This window comes from Penicillium diatomitis (assembly GCF_028827545.1).
Source record: "Penicillium diatomitis strain IBT 30728 chromosome Unknown utg000009l_segment0_segment0, whole genome shotgun sequence".
NCBI classification, from domain to species: domain Eukaryota; kingdom Fungi; phylum Ascomycota; class Eurotiomycetes; order Eurotiales; family Aspergillaceae; genus Penicillium; species Penicillium diatomitis.
In genome coordinates, this window is record NW_026623181.1 from 1526762 (window position 1) to 1545131 (window position 18370).

The 18370-nt window shown below is 51.5% G+C and overlaps 6 protein-coding genes across 6 annotated transcripts; 3 read left to right on the forward strand and 3 right to left on the reverse strand.

Moving 5' to 3' along the window:
* Positions 1 to 1451: 1451 nt before the first annotated feature.
* On the reverse strand, positions 1452 to 2747 carry N7539_006941 (J domain-containing protein; the record flags this gene model as incomplete). The annotated part of the gene is made up of 4 exons (XM_056936542.1): positions 1452 to 1946; positions 2069 to 2263; positions 2317 to 2592; positions 2703 to 2747. The coding sequence occupies 4 exons, from the start codon at positions 2745 to 2747 to the stop codon at positions 1452 to 1454; spliced, it is 1011 nt and encodes a 336-aa protein (XP_056788477.1).
* A 360-nt stretch (positions 2748 to 3107) lies between these two features.
* On the forward strand, positions 3108 to 4448 carry N7539_006942 (DNA-directed RNA polymerase I subunit RPA43; the record flags this gene model as incomplete). Its single annotated transcript, XM_056936543.1, has 1 exon — positions 3108 to 4448. One exon carries the CDS (start codon positions 3108 to 3110, stop codon positions 4446 to 4448), a length of 1341 nt encoding a protein of 446 aa, XP_056788478.1.
* Positions 4449 to 6462: 2014 nt separating this feature from the next.
* nfr1 (putative AIF-like mitochondrial oxidoreductase (Nfrl)) lies at positions 6463 to 8313 on the forward strand (the record flags this gene model as incomplete). The annotated part of the gene is made up of 3 exons (XM_056936544.1): positions 6463 to 6685; positions 6803 to 6995; positions 7077 to 8313. The coding sequence occupies 3 exons, from the start codon at positions 6463 to 6465 to the stop codon at positions 8311 to 8313; spliced, it is 1653 nt and encodes a 550-aa protein (XP_056788479.1).
* A 635-nt stretch (positions 8314 to 8948) lies between these two features.
* Positions 8949 to 9536, forward strand: N7539_006944 (uncharacterized protein; the record flags this gene model as incomplete). Its single annotated transcript, XM_056936545.1, has 1 exon — positions 8949 to 9536. The coding sequence occupies one exon, from the start codon at positions 8949 to 8951 to the stop codon at positions 9534 to 9536; it is 588 nt and encodes a 195-aa protein (XP_056788480.1).
* A 2729-nt stretch (positions 9537 to 12265) lies between these two features.
* Positions 12266 to 13066, reverse strand: esdC (GTP-binding protein EsdC; the record flags this gene model as incomplete). Its single annotated transcript, XM_056936546.1, has 1 exon — positions 12266 to 13066. The coding sequence occupies one exon, from the start codon at positions 13064 to 13066 to the stop codon at positions 12266 to 12268; it is 801 nt and encodes a 266-aa protein (XP_056788481.1).
* A 766-nt stretch (positions 13067 to 13832) lies between these two features.
* On the reverse strand, positions 13833 to 14093 carry N7539_006946 (uncharacterized protein; the record flags this gene model as incomplete). Its single annotated transcript, XM_056936547.1, has 1 exon — positions 13833 to 14093. One exon carries the CDS (start codon positions 14091 to 14093, stop codon positions 13833 to 13835), a length of 261 nt encoding a protein of 86 aa, XP_056788482.1.
* Between the last annotated feature and the right edge of the window lie 4277 nt (positions 14094 to 18370).

Here is an 18370-nt window from a genome sequence, read left to right on the forward strand (position 1 = left end):
ATTTCGACTAGATATATTTATGCTTCTTGATCTTCGGTCGCCCGACTAGCCAGCCATGATTGATTGTTGCACGCTACGACTTTATTCCAGTAGTTTCACCAGAAAGCTCTCAACTTTGAGATCTGATAGATTGGTAAGCTAGACTGTCTGGATGTCAGTCCTTAATGGGATACGGCGATCATAGTATCTGTATCTATTCGGACAAAAGCGTTCTGGACTCTGGAGTCTGGACTATGCAGACTTACAGAGAGCACGAAGAGTGGGATCATTCGAAGAGAGGTTGGGACTCGACGCTCTTCACAATACAAGCATCGCCAGACGATCTAAGCAGAGAAGGCGCTAACCAACATTGAGTAGTTCCTAGTTAGTAATTTCCACTAAGCGCACGTTAATCTAGAGAGACTCAACATGTGTCATCCCCTTCTATCTATGAGCTCGCATGATCATCCTCATTTCACATCTGGTCCGCCACAGGATCTCGCGCTTTGGACACTAGGGCCAGCCGTGAATTCGGAAGTCATTCGGCAAAACTCGCCCAACCCATGATTTCCGTGCTGCGATCACGCACGCCACTTTCTCTCCGCACCGAGAACTTGGAAATTCTAAACCCACTCAATCTGAGTCTCATCATGGCCGACACTGACAGTAGTAGTAAGTTAGTCCGACCTTCCGGAAGTGAAGCGCCCAAAGTCGCCACTCAGAGGTACTGTACAACACTAGAAGTGTACAGCACAGTTTCAAGACTCGTCCATCTTCAGTGGTGGAGCTTGCGGGGGTTTCCGACAAGCTCTACTATAGTACGTGCCATTATCGTGATGCTCCAGGGCTTTAGCTGTACCCTTGGGGATGGCGTCGCGAATGGGAATACCTGTACGACAATGGTCTAGGTAGCATCTACCTGACTCAATACATGTAAGGAGGCTGTGTGGCTCGATTTCGGGATGACGAATACATGAATGACCCAGAGTTCTTTCGAGAGCTTGACTGCGGGGTGAGTTGACAAGAGCTCGTTTCATGTTCGATTGAACCCTTGGTATGGTACTGGTAAAGACAGCTCGGACCCGATCGAACGCCCCGAGTGGATGGTTCAAAAGTCAGTCCTCAACCCTTGAGAAAGATGTCGTCGAATCAGTCTGCCGAATTCAATGGCCCATCAGATGCGGTTCAGCCTCGCTGTGGCATGAGTGTCAGCCATGGAATCCGTGGATGGATGCGCCCACTTGCCCTGGTCGGGCAGAGGGATGTAAGCCTGACGGAATGAGTGCGACAAGCGAGGAGGACGATCACGTCCTATGGCGATCGCCAGATGTATAGTTACTGGAAGCACCAAGCAAAAAGCGCAAATTCTACGTGGATGTTGTGCCGCAGTGACGGTTCGAGAACTTAGATATTATGCTCAAGACTTTCGATTCAAACTTTCATTCAAGGCTCAATATCAAACACCTGAAACATCAGTCTACCATATCCCCGCTCGCGGCTTTTCGTCTTTCCATGACCTGCGCAACCGCCCGTTGTACTTCGGGACTAGCTCTCACACCTCCCATAATCAATCCCTCTTTCATTCCCCGTCGCAAAGCCGTCACACTCTCACGATCACCTCGGAACGGTGCAAGGCCCAGCTGCATCAGTCGCGTGGCTTCGAAGTCCGTGCCCTGCGATAAGTGCACCAGCTGGCCCAGTCTTTGCATGGTCTGCGGGGAGAGAGCATCGCCTTTGCTGGCGGGGGCATTGGGTGGAGCCATTTGCGAGATGAAGATGTGTAGAGTGATGGAGGCTCGGCGGGCGAGAGTGAGGATCTGGAAGGGGAGGAGGTAAAAGGATTTTTCTCCTGGAATCCAGGCACGCAGAACGGCGGGGAGGTACTTGGTTGGCATGAAGACCGCTTGAGGGTGGGTGATGAGGCCGAGTTCGAGGGTGAGCATAGCAGCGAAGGTGTAGAAGCGCCACTAGAGGTTCAGCACAGGAGGTTAGCGCATCTGTAAATTTGGGAAATGCCAGCTTGCACACAAGCCGAATAGAATGCATTGGGAAGTGTTCTTCAAAAAGGAGTGACCAAGACGCAACTTACGTAGCGACCCCAATTCGCCCACCATAACCAATTCAACACAACCATTGTCGCAAAGCCCCCGATGTACTGCGGTAGAACCGCCTTCGACAGCGAAGTCGTCACGTACTCTCGCATCGTCTTCAAATCTCCCCAACTCATCATATCAGGCCCAAATCGGTCATATGCAAACCGCTTCACCGGATCGGCGAGCGTCTCCTGAGCGCGTCGCAAAAGATAAACTGTGCCTCGGCACCACTATCGAGCCCGACCTTGTCCGGATGGAATTGAGCTGCGACTTTGCGGAACCGAGACTTGATCGTGCGCTCATCGGCAAATGGTGACACACCAAGCAGCTGATAGTAGTCGCCTGCGACTTGGACTTGGTGGAACGTTTCGTAGAGAGTGTACAACAGATAGCTGATAATCACAAAGATGAATATGCGACGCCGATCGCGATCGAAACGGGGGGTTTGAGGCATGGGCCGGGGATCGCCTGCTCGGATAGTGATGCCATAGTATACGCTTTGAAGGAAGGACGTGGCGTACTGGGTTGACGAGTTAGTCCAAGTGCTTGATCACGGTGCGTCCGGTATCACACAGAGAAGAACCGCGGGTTGCGAACAACTCCCTCTCCGCACCGTTGCTATCAACATACATTTGGAAGAATCGCCCATCCAATGAATGGAAGTATGGATGCCATGGCAGAGTGTACAGATCAACTGACACAGTGTCAAGTCGAGGCTCAGGCACGCAGAAGAAGTGAGACGAGAGTTGGAGCTCAGCACTTCAATGGGCCAGGCTGGCGACTTCTTGACACTCCTCGGCCCCAAACACAATCTCCGGCGGGCGGTCATGGCTGTGTTGCTCTCACCGCCCAAGCCACTCCGTGCTCCACCGCCTTCCATTCGGCGCAGAATATGTAGACGGGGAAAAGACGGGAAAAAAAAGTTCTTGATTCTCCAGAAGCGGGCGAGACGAGATCTCCAGCAAATCCCACCTATCATCCTAGACGCTTTTGTGGCTGCGCCAAAGCGCTCTCAATTGCGTCTTCTTACACATCATGGCCGTCGACGCAATGGATCTCGACAATTCACCTCGACCCGGCGAGGTCGAGCGCAAACGCAAGCACAAGAACAAAGACGCTTCACCATCGAAAAAGCGCAAGCAGCCCGTGCAGAGCAGCAGTGCGTCTCAAAAAGATCAGAGGAGCTCAACTGGCGCGGGCGCGGGCGCGGGCGCAACTACTGGTAAAGCCTCTGGTTCTCCGTTCTCCCTCACGACGGCCACCTTATATCTGCCCTTGGCGCCCATCTCCATCTCGTCCACTGTTGCGCTGCAATCGCTTCTTGCAGAGCACCTTTCTCCATTGCTTCTTACATATTACCCACCACTGAAGGGAGTGGTGCTGGCCTACAGCCATGCTTCCATCTCTGCTACGCCGCCTACTTCGATACCCCGCAATGGCTCCTCCGATCCCAACCCGCAGCAGCTCACCTTGGCCCGCAGCGCGGACGAATACGGTGTCTTATATGTCTACTTGACCGCTACATTCCTGATCTTCCGCCCGCAGCGCGGCCAGACGCTGGAAGGATGGGTCAATGTTCAAACAGAGGGTTTCCTGGGCGCGGTCGTCTTCAACTTGTTCTCCGTGGGAATCGAGCACAAGCGGCTCCCCACATCGTGGACCTGGGTTCCACCCGGTGAAGACGGCGAGACCCCAGAGAATACTCACAAGGATCTGACTACGGATGACGAGTCTGGTGCCGGCGGAGCCTCGCCGGGCTTTGACGCGGAGAAAGAATTGTTTCAACCTGCGCCGGCGGCGATTGACGAGGTCGACATTGACGGTGAGGCGGAAGAGGAGGAGGTGTCTGGCGGTCACTTCCAATCTATCTCGGGTCACACGGTGCGCGGGAATATCAAGTTCCGTGTGGTCGATATTGATGTGATTCCCGGCTCGGATCGAGACCGTGGGTTCCTGAGCATCGAGGGCACCATGTTGACGGAAGAGGAGGAGCAAGCGCTGTTGACCGCGGAGAGTCAGGGTGATGTGTTGCCCTCGTCCTTCCTGGGTTCTGCACAGAAGAGAAACGGCCGCATCATTCCCATCTCGACTTCCCCGGCGGCGGATGCCGTTGTCGATGTGTCCGTGGTCGAGATTGACGAGCCCACCGGACAAGACGAAGAGGAGACCGAGTCGCGCGAGGAGAAGGTGACAAAGGAGAAGAAAGAGAAGAAAGAGAAGAAAGAGAAGAAAGAGAAGAAAGAAAAGAAAGAAAAGAAAGACAAGAAAGACAAGAAAGACAAGAAAGACAAGAAAGACAAGAAAGACAAGAAAGACAAGAAGGACAAGTCCGAGTCCAAGGAGAAGAAGGAGAAGAAGGAGAAAAGCAAGAAATAGACCGAGGTCGGATTGAATGTGCTGTTGTTTTGTGATTTTATATAAAGGACATGCCATTTGTCCACGAGGATCTGTGGTTTCATCTCTTGTTTTCTAACATTGGCGGTGGGCGTTCCGGAACTGGATTTGAATCCCATGTCATGTGTGTATATGCCAAGCTTCAGGTTCATGACACTTTGTTTTTTTTTGTTTTTTTTGTTTTTTTTGTTTTTTTTTTCGGCTTGCCTCGGTAGGGTATCCCTATGATCACAAGGTCACCTTTCCTGTCATACCTGTGATGGAGTTAGTGTTCCATGCTGTTAGGTGATCTGCTTTCTCTGCTCTTGAGTGGTAGTTGAGACTTGGGAGTCTTGTTATCGAGTACTCCTAACAACTCCTGAAAGAGGACCGACAGAGACTTTGCCACAAACGAGCCTTTGGTGTTTGAAGAGGTAACCATCGCTTGAGAGGTTGCTTTGCAGGATTTATTTCGCAGCTGCCGGTGCTCGTAGGCCTCTGTCATGACAGACAAAATGGACTCGGTATCGTTCATTATACCAAGGGCTTTATTTGACGGGTAGGAGACTCGGTGATGGAGCTGGGCATGTTTTCAAACGGCCTACCTTGGGCAACCAGACCATCTTTGATTTTCGTTTCCCCCCTTTTCTCACGCTTGTGCTTAACTTTTTGAATCTGATGCAGGATCCTCTGAAGACGTCCTCGTCGTAGGAGGCTTCTCTGTCGTGAATCGTACAGTGCTCCTTGCAAGAGTTCAGGAATCCTTCAGACTCTGCCAGTGGGAAAAGGTACCATCGGCGGCGATGCAACTTGGAAGTCTGGGCCTCCGATAGACCCGCAGAGCCCACCTGCGTCGGATGACATCTCGGGAGTGCTGATTGGACGAAGCTCTCTCCCCGCTTGTCACGGTGATATCATCGGGTGCCAGTCTGCATCAACATTTAGACTCCAGCTCGATGGAAGGACTTTTTTGTTCGATTTTGTGTTTGGAGCTACTAGCCACAGGTACACGAGACAATACACTGAGTAGGAGGAGCTTCTATGTGTGGGAATTCAAAAGAGCGTTGTTCGTCTCTACTAGGTGAGCTTCACTAGAAGGAATATAGCTTGTTGCCAATCTTTTGGAAGGTCTGGCTGGTTATACAGTAGGATTCCCTCGCTCGTTACATGAAGGATTGCCGAGCGGAGCAGTAGTCCAATCTATAGCCAGTAGTAGTATCCATTCCTTCCCGCACTGGAATGACAGAGGCCAAACTTGATTCTGGACAGACGAAACTGGATACAATGATAGCACGACGTGGACTATGACCGCTTCGGATGTCTTGAACAAGCTCTCTCTCTCTCTCTCTCTCTCTCTCTCTCTCTCTCCCTCTCTCTGCTCTATTCCTCTGCTGCCTTTTCTTTGCTACCTCTCGAGGGGTGGATGTTCACCTGTATTATCTCCGCAGGAAATCATTGTTTGAGGATACATACCCTGATCTCTTGGTTTCCTAATTTCTTCATTTACTATACCCATCGTTCTGACTCTGCGCCTCCCCGATCCGCGATCTCCGATCCGTCTCCCACCGTCCTGGTCACTGGACGAAGACTTGACTACTTTATCCCGCTCCTCATCCCTCGTCTGGTCCCAACGTGCCGAATCTTGTTCTGCCTCACCTCCACCAATGGTCTCCCCCTTCCACCCCGCTGCGTGCTTCGCAATCGGTTCCCCCGCTTGAATCGGACTGTGCGTCACCGCCAACGCAACCCAACCCACGCCAGACACCTGACCACCTCGGTGGCCGCTACTACCGAGACTACTCCCACTCTCACCCCTCCGTTTACTTTATCCTCCCTCCGTACTTCCACGAGCTACTCACGCCATCGATCCACTTTCTCATCCTCTTCCATCTCCTCCACCTCTCGCCAGTGGTTCACATCCGCTACAACAGGTGCATCCCAAGCTCGACCACATCTCACCTCGCTCCATTCCATTGCCTCGATCTACTCCCTCACCCCCACTCGCACTCTTGCAACCATGGCGCAGGAATACAAGCTCAAGGGTCTCTCATCCCTGGCAGAGGTCTCTTCCTCGGACAAGATTGAATGTGAAGTCGAAGGCATCGAAGAGGGCAAGGTCTTGGTCGTCAAGCACGCGGGCCAGGCTCATGCAATGAGCCCGCGCTGTACTCACTACGGAGCCCCACTGAAGAACGGCGTGGTGGCACCAGATGGCCGAATTACGTGTCCATGGCATGGTGGTACGTCTGAGCCAAGCTCATAATTGGGTGTGAAGAGCAGAGTGTGGAAAGGATAAGATAAGAAAGAACAAAAGAAGAGTGCAGTGATGGCTGACATGTTACGTGATATGGAATTAGCTTGCTTCAACATTAGCACTGGCGATGTTGAAGACGCCCCCGCGCTGGATGCCTTGAAGAAATTTGAGATCTTTGAGCGGGATGGTGCCGTCTATGTCCGCGGTACCGAGGCAGATATCAAAGGTGGAAAGCGAAGCCCCGTGGGTAAATGCTCAGTATCGAATGCGGAAGACAAGGTGGTGGTAGTTGGCGGGTAGGTGTCATCCAGTGACAATCCCCTCGACCCGAGAGTCACAATTTCGTTGAGAGACTTATCACACTGACAAGCCAACAGTGGAAGCGGTACCATTGGACTTGTGCAGTCCCTGCGTGAACTCAAGTATCCCGGCAGTATCACCATCATCTCCAAGGAGCCCGAAATCGTCATTGATCGCACCAAGCTCTCCAAGGCTCTCATTGCCGACCCCGAGAAGATCATGTGGCGTCCTCGTGAATGGTTCAAAGACGCCGGTATCGAGATCGTCAACGACGAGGTCACCTCGGTCGACTTTGCAGGCAAGTCTGTCAAGACCGCCTCGGGCTCCACGGTCTCGTACACCAACCTGGTCCTCGCCACAGGTGGCCAGCCTCGCTCTCTGCCTCTACCTGGCTTCCGCGATAATGAGCTGTCCAACGTCTTCACTCTGCGCTATGTCTCTGATGTTCAGGCGATCCTGGCCGCCGCCGAGGGTTCCAAGAAGAACATTGTCGTCATTGGCTCCTCCTTCATCGGCATGGAAGTCGGCAATGCCCTGAGCAAGGACCACAACGTCACCATCGTCGGGATGGAGTCCGCCCCCATGGAGCGTGTGCTCGGCCCCAAGATCGGTTCTGCCCTTCAGAAGAACATCGAAAAGAGCGGCGTAGCCTTCAAACTATCCGCGGGCGTTGAGAAGGCCACTCCCTCCGAGTCCAACAAGTCCGCCGTGGGCGCCGTTCACCTCAAGGACGGCACCGTCCTCCCCGCCGACCTCGTCGTCCTGGGTGTCGGTGTGCGACCTGCAACCGATTACTTGCAAAACAACTCTGCCGTGACCCTGCAAAAGGACGGTTCTCTCGAAACTGACAACCACTTTGCCGTCCCGGGTCTTGAAAAAGTCTTCGCCATCGGCGACATTGCAACATACCCGTACCACGGACCCGGAGGCGAAGGCACCCCCGTCCGCATCGAGCACTGGAACGTTGCTCAGAACATGGGCCGTGGCGTCGCCCGTGCCATCGTGCACTCTCGTCGCGCCCCGCTCTCATCCCTGCCTCCCAAGCCCTTCATCCCTATCTTCTGGTCCGCGCTGGGCGCTCAGCTGCGCTACTGCGGAAACACAGTAAACGGGTATGATGACGTCGTCATCAAGGGCCAGCCCGAGGAGGCCAAGTTCGCGGCTTACTACACCAAGGGAGATACTGTGGTTGCGGTTGCGACCATGGGCATGGATCCCGTCATGGTCAAGGCGGCGGAGTTGATGCGTCGGGGTCATATGCCTGGGAAGAAGGCGATTGCGGATGATGTGGATCTTTTGAGTGTGGATATATAGATGCGGAGACGAGGTTGTGTGGACTAAACCGGAGAGTAACTCTAACGACTGAATTGATGAAATACAAACAATTTGAAATTCATCCTGGCAAATACACCCAAGTTATCTAGATTTCCCATCCCTGTACGTTGGATTCCCAATAATATAGAAACTCAACGTCGAACTGTTCCGGCGACCTCGGAGACCCGACCATGCCACACCCCAAAATGACTTGTTCGAGCACCCGGTACCAAACATGATCCCCAGCAACAATTCAAGGTGATACAATCAAAATCGGCCCACAACATCAACAATTGGAACAGCTTGGTCTAACAGTCCAGCTTCCTCTCCTGGCCGGCTGGCCCAATGGCAAGGCGCTTGACTACGAATCAAGAGATTGCAGGTTCGACCCCTGCGTCGGTCAATCTTTTTGGGGCCTGTTTTTTTTTCTCTTTTCGAAGGCCCAGCTCGGGTCCAGGACGGGAGGCGCGGCGAGGTGGAGACTTGGGGGAGGATTGAATATGAGTGGGTTGCTTGAGTGTTCGAACTTGGGGTTAGTTTCTGCTGGTGGGTGCTTATAGGAGTGGAGGGTGTGGTATGTTAGGCAGTAGATGACTAGGTTGTGGAAGTGCATAGAGTTTATAGACTATAGATCTATGGAGGGGGATGGAAGTGTCTGGTGTTACAGTGTAGAGTGTAGAGTGTGGAAATTGACAGTGGCACTGGACACTGGACACTGGACACTGGACACTGGACACTGGACACTGGACACTGGACACTGGACACTGGACACTGGACACTGGACACTGGACACTGGACACTGGACACTGGACACTGGACACTGGACACTGGACACTGGACACTGGACACTGGACACTGGACACTGGACACTGGACACTGGACACTGGACACTGGACACTGGACACTGGACACTGGACACTGGACACTGGACACTGGACACTGGACACTGGACACTGGACACTGGACACTGGACACTGGACACTGGACACTGGACACTGGACACTGGACACTGGACACTGGACACTGGACACTGGACACTGGACACTGGACACTGGACACTGGACACTGGACACTGGACACTGGACACTGGACACTGGACACTGGACACTGGACACTGGACACTGGACACTGGACACTGGACACTGGACACTGGACACTGGACACTGGACACTGGACACTGGACACTGGACACTGGACACTGGACACTGGACACTGGACACTAGACCCTGGACCGTAATTTTCACCCTGGCCAAACGCATAGGAATAAGCAGGTAGGTAGGTATCCACGAATGACGGCGACAGCTCGACGCCGGAAACCGGCCCAGACCGAGAGGGCATACTTCCTGACAATCCCGGAATTCGGATCGACCACGGTCTTGGAGATTTCCAAACCTTCCACAAAGCCACAACACAACGAAGTGCACCGTGGACCTTCCCTCCCTCCGAGACCGCATGCCACGGGACCGGGACCTAGAGTCCAGACTCCAGCACAACATATCGGCGATTGTTCTTCTGTAGGCCGTAGGGCGATCATTCCCAGACGGCGCGGAAATTCAATACGAGGACGGGAGAAGTGATGAGCGTTCCCTGCATCCTGTGCCGTCGGAGTATTCGGGTTGTTAAGTTTCGTTTTTTTTTTTGAAAGAATTCTTGGTAGATGTTGTGTATAAACTATGTGCTATGTTATATTAGCTACCGTTGACGTCCTCGCTTGTAAGAACAGTTCCAAGTTCCAACTTTACTAAAGTCCAAGTGTAGACCGTGCCATCCAAGCTATATAGGCGGTATGGGAGTCTCGCCGCCTCGCGTTATAAATAGAAACCACGGAGGCGCGGAAAAAGCTCTTCGGCGTCTTAGGTACTAGGTAGTAGGTACAAGTCAACTCCGAAGATCTAAAAAGACAGACTCCTTATACAACATTGCGTAAATCTTCAAGTTAAACCCCAAGCTCGTCTATAATAAATCACCAACTCCATCCTCATTTTCTAGAGAAACATCCTCCGCAGGACCGTAGGCCCGTAGGACGTACCTACAGGTTCGTTGGAATCGCATATGGGACCAAGAGAAACGTTCCAAAAAACTCCCTGGTCATAGATCCAACTTGGGCCGGAATTTCTTTATACAAGACAGTTTGGCCGAGTGGTCTAAGGCGCTTGACTAGAAATCAAGTCTCTTCGGAGGCGGCGGTTCAAATCCGCCAGCTGTCGGTTGTTCTTTTGTTCTTTTTGGTTGTTTGAGAGGAGACAGGATTTAAGCGGAGGTGGTAGATGGATAGAAATCCGGTGACTATAATAAGGTAGTGCTGGACCAGTAGTGTAAGAGGTAGATCGGACTCGGAGTGGATTGATCGGGCTGCCGGAAGGGGTTTTTGTTTGGTATTTGGTGATTGATACCGGGATTCGGATCTGGTGGGGCGGTGAGTGGAGATTGGTCGGCAGTTCAGGGATGTCAGTGGTTCAGAGGTTATATGCGCAGATGCTGTGGTGGACTGACACTGAGTATCAAGGTACTGAACAAGTGGACAACTACATAGTAGAACTTGTATTCGAGTCCAACATTGAAGAATCGTAGATGAGCTTCTTGTCGAGGTATCGTTGTAAAACAGCGGGTCGGATGTAGGTGGTGCTTTTTGTCCATTCCGTGAAGAATGGTCAAGACACTACTATCAGTATTCGAGCCTTGATTTGAAATTTATATTAGGACTGCAAGATAAGAAGTTCAACACTCCTTCGGTGAGACAGAGTGGACAGTACTACTACTTACCAGTCACCTGCACTGCGTGGAGTCGGATATAGACTGTAAATCATAGATCTACGACATATGCTGCTCTACAAACCTACTCTTCGCAAGAATCCACACCGGATACATGGAAGACAAATCCAGTGATCATATCTCATTATTCATGGCACATCTCGACAGAAATAGAACCATCTTAAAAACAGGTTAAGAAACGCACCAGTCCAAAGAGTAACGCGTAGAACGAAACCACTCAATGACCCGATGACCCTTGGCGATACACTCAAAGGTTGTCCTTGTCTGGCATCGAGATGAATGGGTTGCATATTCGGGAAACCAATTCGGTGCAATCCAGGTAGGTGTACTTGCAAGGCTGTTTTCACAGGCGCAAGTCTTGTCCAATTTTGTTGCGGCCTTTGCCTTGTTCTGGAACCACGAACAATATGAAGATGGGCTTGTCGGGGGGTTTGTCCACGTGCCCGGAAATCAAAATCTCGGAGCCGGTCACTTGGCGTTGAAGGAACCAAGTTTGTTTGATTTTTCCACAAAGGGAAGGTTCGGCGTTTCGCAAGACTTGTTGATCCGGGGTGGAACAATTGTCAGGGGAAGGTCATCAATATGCAGGTTTCATGCATTTCGTTGACGGCGCTTGTCTTGTTCAGTCTTCTGCCCCTCTCTTCTCTCTTCTCTCTTCTCTCTTCTCTCTTCTCTCTTCTCTTCTCTCCTCTTTTCTCCTCTTCTCTCTTCTCTTCTCTCCTCTTCTCTCTCCTCTCTCCTCTCCTCTTCTCCTTCTCACATGACACAACTCATCCCCATCTACCTCATTATCGTCCCCGCCCTGTCACGGCGCGAGACCGGCTCACCCGCGGCTGAAGGGTTGTTTTTTGGTTCATTTTTGGGGGATTTTCTGTGTTTCTTCGGTTCAACGAAGAGATGAGACTTGTCTCATCTTCTTCATTCATCACATCATCTGCACAGCACGAAAAAGGAAGTTGACGCAAGCGTTGATCGAGTACAAAGTCCCCTCGATCACCTCGATGCATGCACCAAGGCATGGCAGGGAAAAAAAAACCAATTGGCGAGGCAAACAAAGCATTGACCAGATCGTCGATGTTTGGGGAGACACCCCCCCCCCCCCCCCCAAAAAAACAAAATCAAACGAAAAACTGATCAAAGCCTTGGGGTAAATTGAGATTTCCAACTGGCTTTCAGTCATCTATCTGCGGACAACGATGCCCTGGCGACGAACGGCACTACGGGCACGGCGGTACTCCTCATCACTGTCCTCGGATTCAGAGCAGCTGGCCTCACTGGACTCGGTGACGTAGCCGCAGCGGGAACCGCCACAGTCCAATTTGACACGGTCACCCTTGCGGGTGATTCCATAGCGCTCACATCGGCACTGCAATGGGGGGTCGCTCATGGACGACAGCGACGAAGGGGAAGTCGAGCCCGAGGAGCGGGACGAGAGCGAGGATCCAGCCGAGGAGGGCGGGCTGTTGGAGTACGAGTACTCGTCCGACAGACGGGAGCCGGCGAAGCGACGGGTCAGGTCGTCGACGGTGGGGGCGTACTCGGCCTCGCGCAGGTGGCGGGAAGCGTAGGGCTTGCTGGGCTTGGGGTGGTGAATCTTGGAGGGCGAGAGGGCGCGACCCGTGGCGACGGTGGAGCTGCGGCGGCCGGCGGAGGCCTTGGGGGCGCTGGTGCGAGCACCGCTGCTGGACTTGCCGCCGGGAACGTCGAGGATGTTGAGCTTGCGGCCGGTGGTGGGCTCGACGGTGTACTCGACGGCGGGATCGTGCGAGACGTGGTAGCCATCCATAATGTAGTAGTACCAGTAACGGCCTCCGAGTTGCAGCATGGAGGTCTGGAAGCGGAACTTGCCCACCCAAGCACCGGGCTTGTCTTCGGCGGATAGAGGCAGCTGGCGAGAGTAGTTGTCCCAGGAACCGACCAGGTGGACGGTCTTGACATTGGACGAAGTCCGGAGGGAGAACTTGAGTTGAACGGCGGCCATGGTGAAGAAAATAGATGTGATAAAATAGAGGACGAAGAACAATAGGTGGTATATCAAGAAGTGATAATGGCGGGAAAAAAAAAAAAAAAAGGTTTGAGCGAGATTAGATTAACCGTGAGTTTTGTTGGTAGAGCTCGAACAACAGCAAGACAACCCAATCGACCGGCGAAAGGTTGTAATGAGGCGGAAGGCACTTGCTGTGGTGATTATTGACGGGAGGACAAGGATTTCGAGCCGACAAATCCTTCAGCACGAGGCGGAAACAGAAAAGGTAAACAAGATAAACAACGTACAACACAAAGAGCACAGCTCGGGTTGTGTTGGTAAACTGGGGGTGGTGGTGGTGGCTTAGAGGGCCGGATTATTGAAGTGGTGAAGTATAGGAGTAAGTAGTAAATCGGAAAATAAGAACAAAAGACAAGACCTAGCAACCAGTGCTTAGGATTTGGGAAGACTCGAAAAAAAAGGGCAGCTCACACAACAAAACACTCGCTGAAGAAAAGAAAGAAGAAGAAGAAAGGGCGAATCTGCCTGGGCGGCTATGTGATCTTTTAAGGAACCAACATCTGCAATGGGTTGTGTCCAGGCGTTGGCGCAGACGTACCCGGCGAAAGGGCGCCGTGTTACTAGCCTCCTACAGTCAGTACTTAGTGACATACTACTACTGGCAGATACTGCTGAGCCCTTCGGTTTACACGAGGTGTCCGTGACTATGGCGGGGGGACATCCGCTGGAGTAGAGTCTACCTGCAGGCATCCAGCAACTATCAAGCGTTGGACAAGTACCCAATACCGTCCGCGCCCGTCTGGACCAGAGCATGGGCCATCGACTTGCGAATGCCGTCCGACTGCATTTTGGTGGCGACCCGATGGTCCAAGTCATTGGCGGGTATTTTCGTGGTGTGATTGGCCTCCGCTGGTGCATCGTGATGGACGCCCTCTTCATCTTCAACCCAATCACCCGCCCGCGTTTGACGCTCTCCTCTCGATCCAGTTATCAATCCATCCCAGCCCACATGGAAAAGCATCATTCACAGTCCATCCACAACATCCCAAAGACATTGGCAGCACCAATGAATCTGGTCCTGGTGGATCGCGTGGAACAGCACACGAAAAGAAAAGAAAAGAAAAAAACAAAAGGGTCTCCAGACCTTGCGTGCCGGTGGTCTCTTCACTGCATCACCAAGTCCCGATGTACAATGAAGCTCCACTCACACCAACCGGGCTGGTCACATCGATGGGCCATCCTCGAATCAGCCGCATGCATTCACAAGATTCTGCAAGAAAAGCGGACTGGAGGTCCAAGGTTTGGATGAGAGACTCTGCGCTGTTGTTGCTGGTCAGCACTTATGCAAGAAGCACAACACAGACGCCTGATAGAAAATCCCGGAATGCGCCTGAACGTCATTCGTCTGAGAGATTGGGAACTTGGAAGAACAGGCTTTCGGACTGATTACGGACCATGCAAGTGTTCCCGGTGGGCGAGGTCGAGGTCAAATTGAACGGCTCACACAGCGAAAGTGCGGGCTCATGAGATGAATGAACAGTAAAGCAGCTCTCGCGTGGACGGGACACTGCTGGGATTGCCTCGTATCATGAGTCCTAATCAGTCTATGCGAGGGGACAACACAAAGATCTTCAGTCTTAAGAGCCCTAATGAATACGCGGGCATCCCTTCACAAAGATGCTTGGTACAGCCTGACCGTATCTTCCAATTCTTCCGCATGAACAGACTGGAGGGCCTTTGCACCTGTTGCACCCAATTTCCATCATCTCACCGTGACAATCTGTCCCGCAGGAGGAGTACATAACTCCCAACCTGCAGGTCTCTCTGAAGATACGGAAGGCCCCTCTTCCAATCATCTCTGTCCAGTCGCTGACAGCTGACTGTAGCTCAAAGTCTATCTTGGCAGCCACTACTTGCCTCGTGTGCAGTACTGGCAATACGCCCGGCGCATGCTCTTCTGACGACGCAACATGCAAGACATGCATGACTTACTCCTCACTTACTCGGGGGAAGTAAGAGAGAAGAAACACACACCCTCTTGACGGGATCAAGCAGTGACTCTTCACTCGGTACTGTATGAGTGTATGCTGATCGAATGAATGCTGTCGCGTCGCTTACGTTCGAAGAGCGTATCCGCACACGCGGCGATGCTCATTCGTAGAACGCTTCTCAAGGACAAAAGAACCCTGTCACCCCGTCAATGAATGGATAGTTTCCAGTATGTCAAACCGGGCAACACAAGCGATCAGGTATTGGTTTGAGCCTCGATCGCGACGGGCCATTCGCAGCTTCTCACCACCCATCCACAATCTTGATATCCTGGTGATTACAATACTTCTCAGTTCCATTTTGCATGCTATCAGCACTTAAAGAATCGCTGAAACTACAAGCTGCTGCGGATCAATATGCATTTTTGGGCCCCCACGTGGTAAGGCCAAGCATCGCTGAATTACGCATGGAAAGCAAGGGTAGATTGAAGTCGTGGGTCAGATGCAGGGCGTGACCGTCTCTTGAAACCGGAATTTGAGGACACAGAGGGAGAATGCCAAACGTCAGTCGTACCCATATGCTTGTGTCGAGTGCTGTTGCCTTTGTTTTGAGATAATAGATCACTTGCATGTGACAATGGATTTTCCTCGAGACCAAGAAGAGACGTGTCCTTCTCTGGGGAGTAGGTTGAAGCTATCGCTCCTCACGGTTTGCCACAGTGTTGGAGCAACTATATGCTAATGCCATGGCTATAGTCACCGCACATGGAATGCTTCCTCTTTCCCCTTTCTAATTTGAACCAGTCTCGCTATCATTGCAGGCCATGAGAAAGACCATTTGTCTCACAATCTGTCACGGCCCTTGCAGCCCCAGGCCTCATCACTAGGTATAGATCTGAGAAACCACGGAATATTGACGAATATCACATGCCCACCTACAACCCATCTCTTGGTGTTTTTCTGGCCGATAAAAGTGCTTCAGGCGAAGAATATTCCGTTGATAGACCGATTGTTGCATTAACTTGAAATAATAATGGACTCTCTTCCACTCACGCGACATATGCATCCCGTACAGGTATGCTTACACATTGACCAGCACGTTCAGAAATCGCAATTTGCATCTGATATATGAATTATCCAGAAAGGTTCATACAAGCTGTAGAAAGGCACAAGTATTCTGATATCTTGGTTCCCTGTGGATGAGCAGGTCAGGTTGGAGGCATTGCGGATACATCGCCATGCAGCTGAATCAGAGGGCTTCCGCCTACAGCCTGATCTCCTCTGGTAGGGCATTAAGTATAGTCAAGCTTCACCAGCCCCAAGATCTACTCGTGACCTTGCTGTCATCACGACATGTTGCTCTAGTCACGAGACTCCCGGGCTCCGGTTCCCACGACTGCCGGATATGCTACGGATTAATGGCATTTGACACTCCTTTTTATTACCTACCTTTCAGATCATATAAAAAATATAGATGGTACGAGACTTGACGTACCTCTCACATCGAGAGACATTGCGAGGAAATTTAAAAAAGCCTCATCTCATTCTCGACTCGAGTTGTACTTGGAATCATGACATAAGCCACTTGAGCAACCCGGCTCCATTATTGTTGTAAGTTGCTTCCATGAACATGACGATGCAATATCAGAGCCCGGAAAGTGTCATTTCCATCATAGGTTCAAAATGACCTCTACCAGACATCCTCAGCCAATCAGCTCCTTCAACGCTTCCAGGCTTCTGCATCATTGGTCTAGTGGTAGAATTCGTCGTTGCCATCGACGAGGCCCGTGTTCGATTCACGGATGATGCACAGTTTCTTTTTTCTTACTTTCCTTTCTGGAATTTCGTAGTTCTTCATAGACCAAAATCCGATCAAGCGTTTCATGACAGCCAACCAGCTGTTCAAAGCACCTATGCTTCCGCATCATTGGTCTAGTGGTAGAATTCGTCGTTGCCATCGACGAGGCCCGTGTTCGATTCACGGATGATGCACGAATCTTCTTTTTGTTGCTTTCTCTTTCTCAATCAAGAGTTCAGGTCGGGACATAATGTCGGTTCAGACCTACGGGATATAAGCAGCCAATCAGCGATTCTATCGCCTCTTTCGCTTCGCATCATTGGTCTAGTGGTAGAATTCGTCGTTGCCATCGACGAGGCCCGTGTTCGATTCACGGATGATGCAGAGTTTCTTTTTGATTTTTGTTGATTGGCCCAGGGGTTCTTTTGTTGCTGATGCTCGAACTCTTTTCTGCAGATGCTCGATCTCTTTTCTGCACAGTTTGATGATTGATCAGTATCGTGTGCAAAAACCCCGTTTGAAAGAGCACTATCGAACAAGGTCTCGCCTCAATCTCTGGGCTGTTCAAGCAGCAGCCGAAGGCCCAGACATTCACTGTGGAAAAACAACAGACGTATGAGTCTCATTTGGTGCAAGTTGGTAGTCCGTACTTTGTAGTATTCCTCCCGGGCTATTGTCAGTAGTCATACATCGCCTTCAGCACTTTCATGAATTGCAACACATACGACGGTAACGACACACAACACCGAGCTCTTGGAGGGTTGACTAGACCGTAGGCAAAGTCGGCGGGTACTCTTGGTCATGCAACATCGGCAAAAGAACTCTTGATTTCACATATTTCGCTTCGGCATTGATAAATTGAAGAGAGCAGGCCCTGGCCTTGTGATGGGACTAAACCATACTAATATAGATACTTGGGATGGTTCAGATGCAGCAACCACATCGCTGATAGACGTCTGATATCGATCGAAGCATTGTCACATGATATAGGCACATGGTATAAACGCACGTGAGGACGGCCGGGCAGAGAACAAGCGGACTCTCGGCTTTTCCGCTTCTCCGTCCACGGAGGGGATGGCTCTTCCTCCGCCTCCCGTCGGCCCGATTGGGCCTAGTGCATGCGGGGAAAGTCAAAGTCCCGAAATGACACGGAGATGGTGAAGAACTGGCTGCATGTCTGCGATGATTTGATGCTTTGTCGCATAGCTTCTTTTGATATCTTTTGAATGATTCGTCAACCCTTGCAATCTGGCGCCACCAGAATGACAGCGCAGGTACGGATCATACGAATCTGAAGCACGTTCGCATCTCTGTCTGACTCTACATCTGCCAGCGTTCGGTGACTGTCAGTAGCAGATTCCACGAGGTCTCGAACGGTCCCATTACGTATCAATGGACCCATGAAACATCAAGCAGACCCGACAAACTGATATGAATCCGACGGTTATGTCAGGCGGTGTGCTTTGACCTCAAGGTCTGCAAATGGTCCATGACGAGCTGCATCTAGCCGAT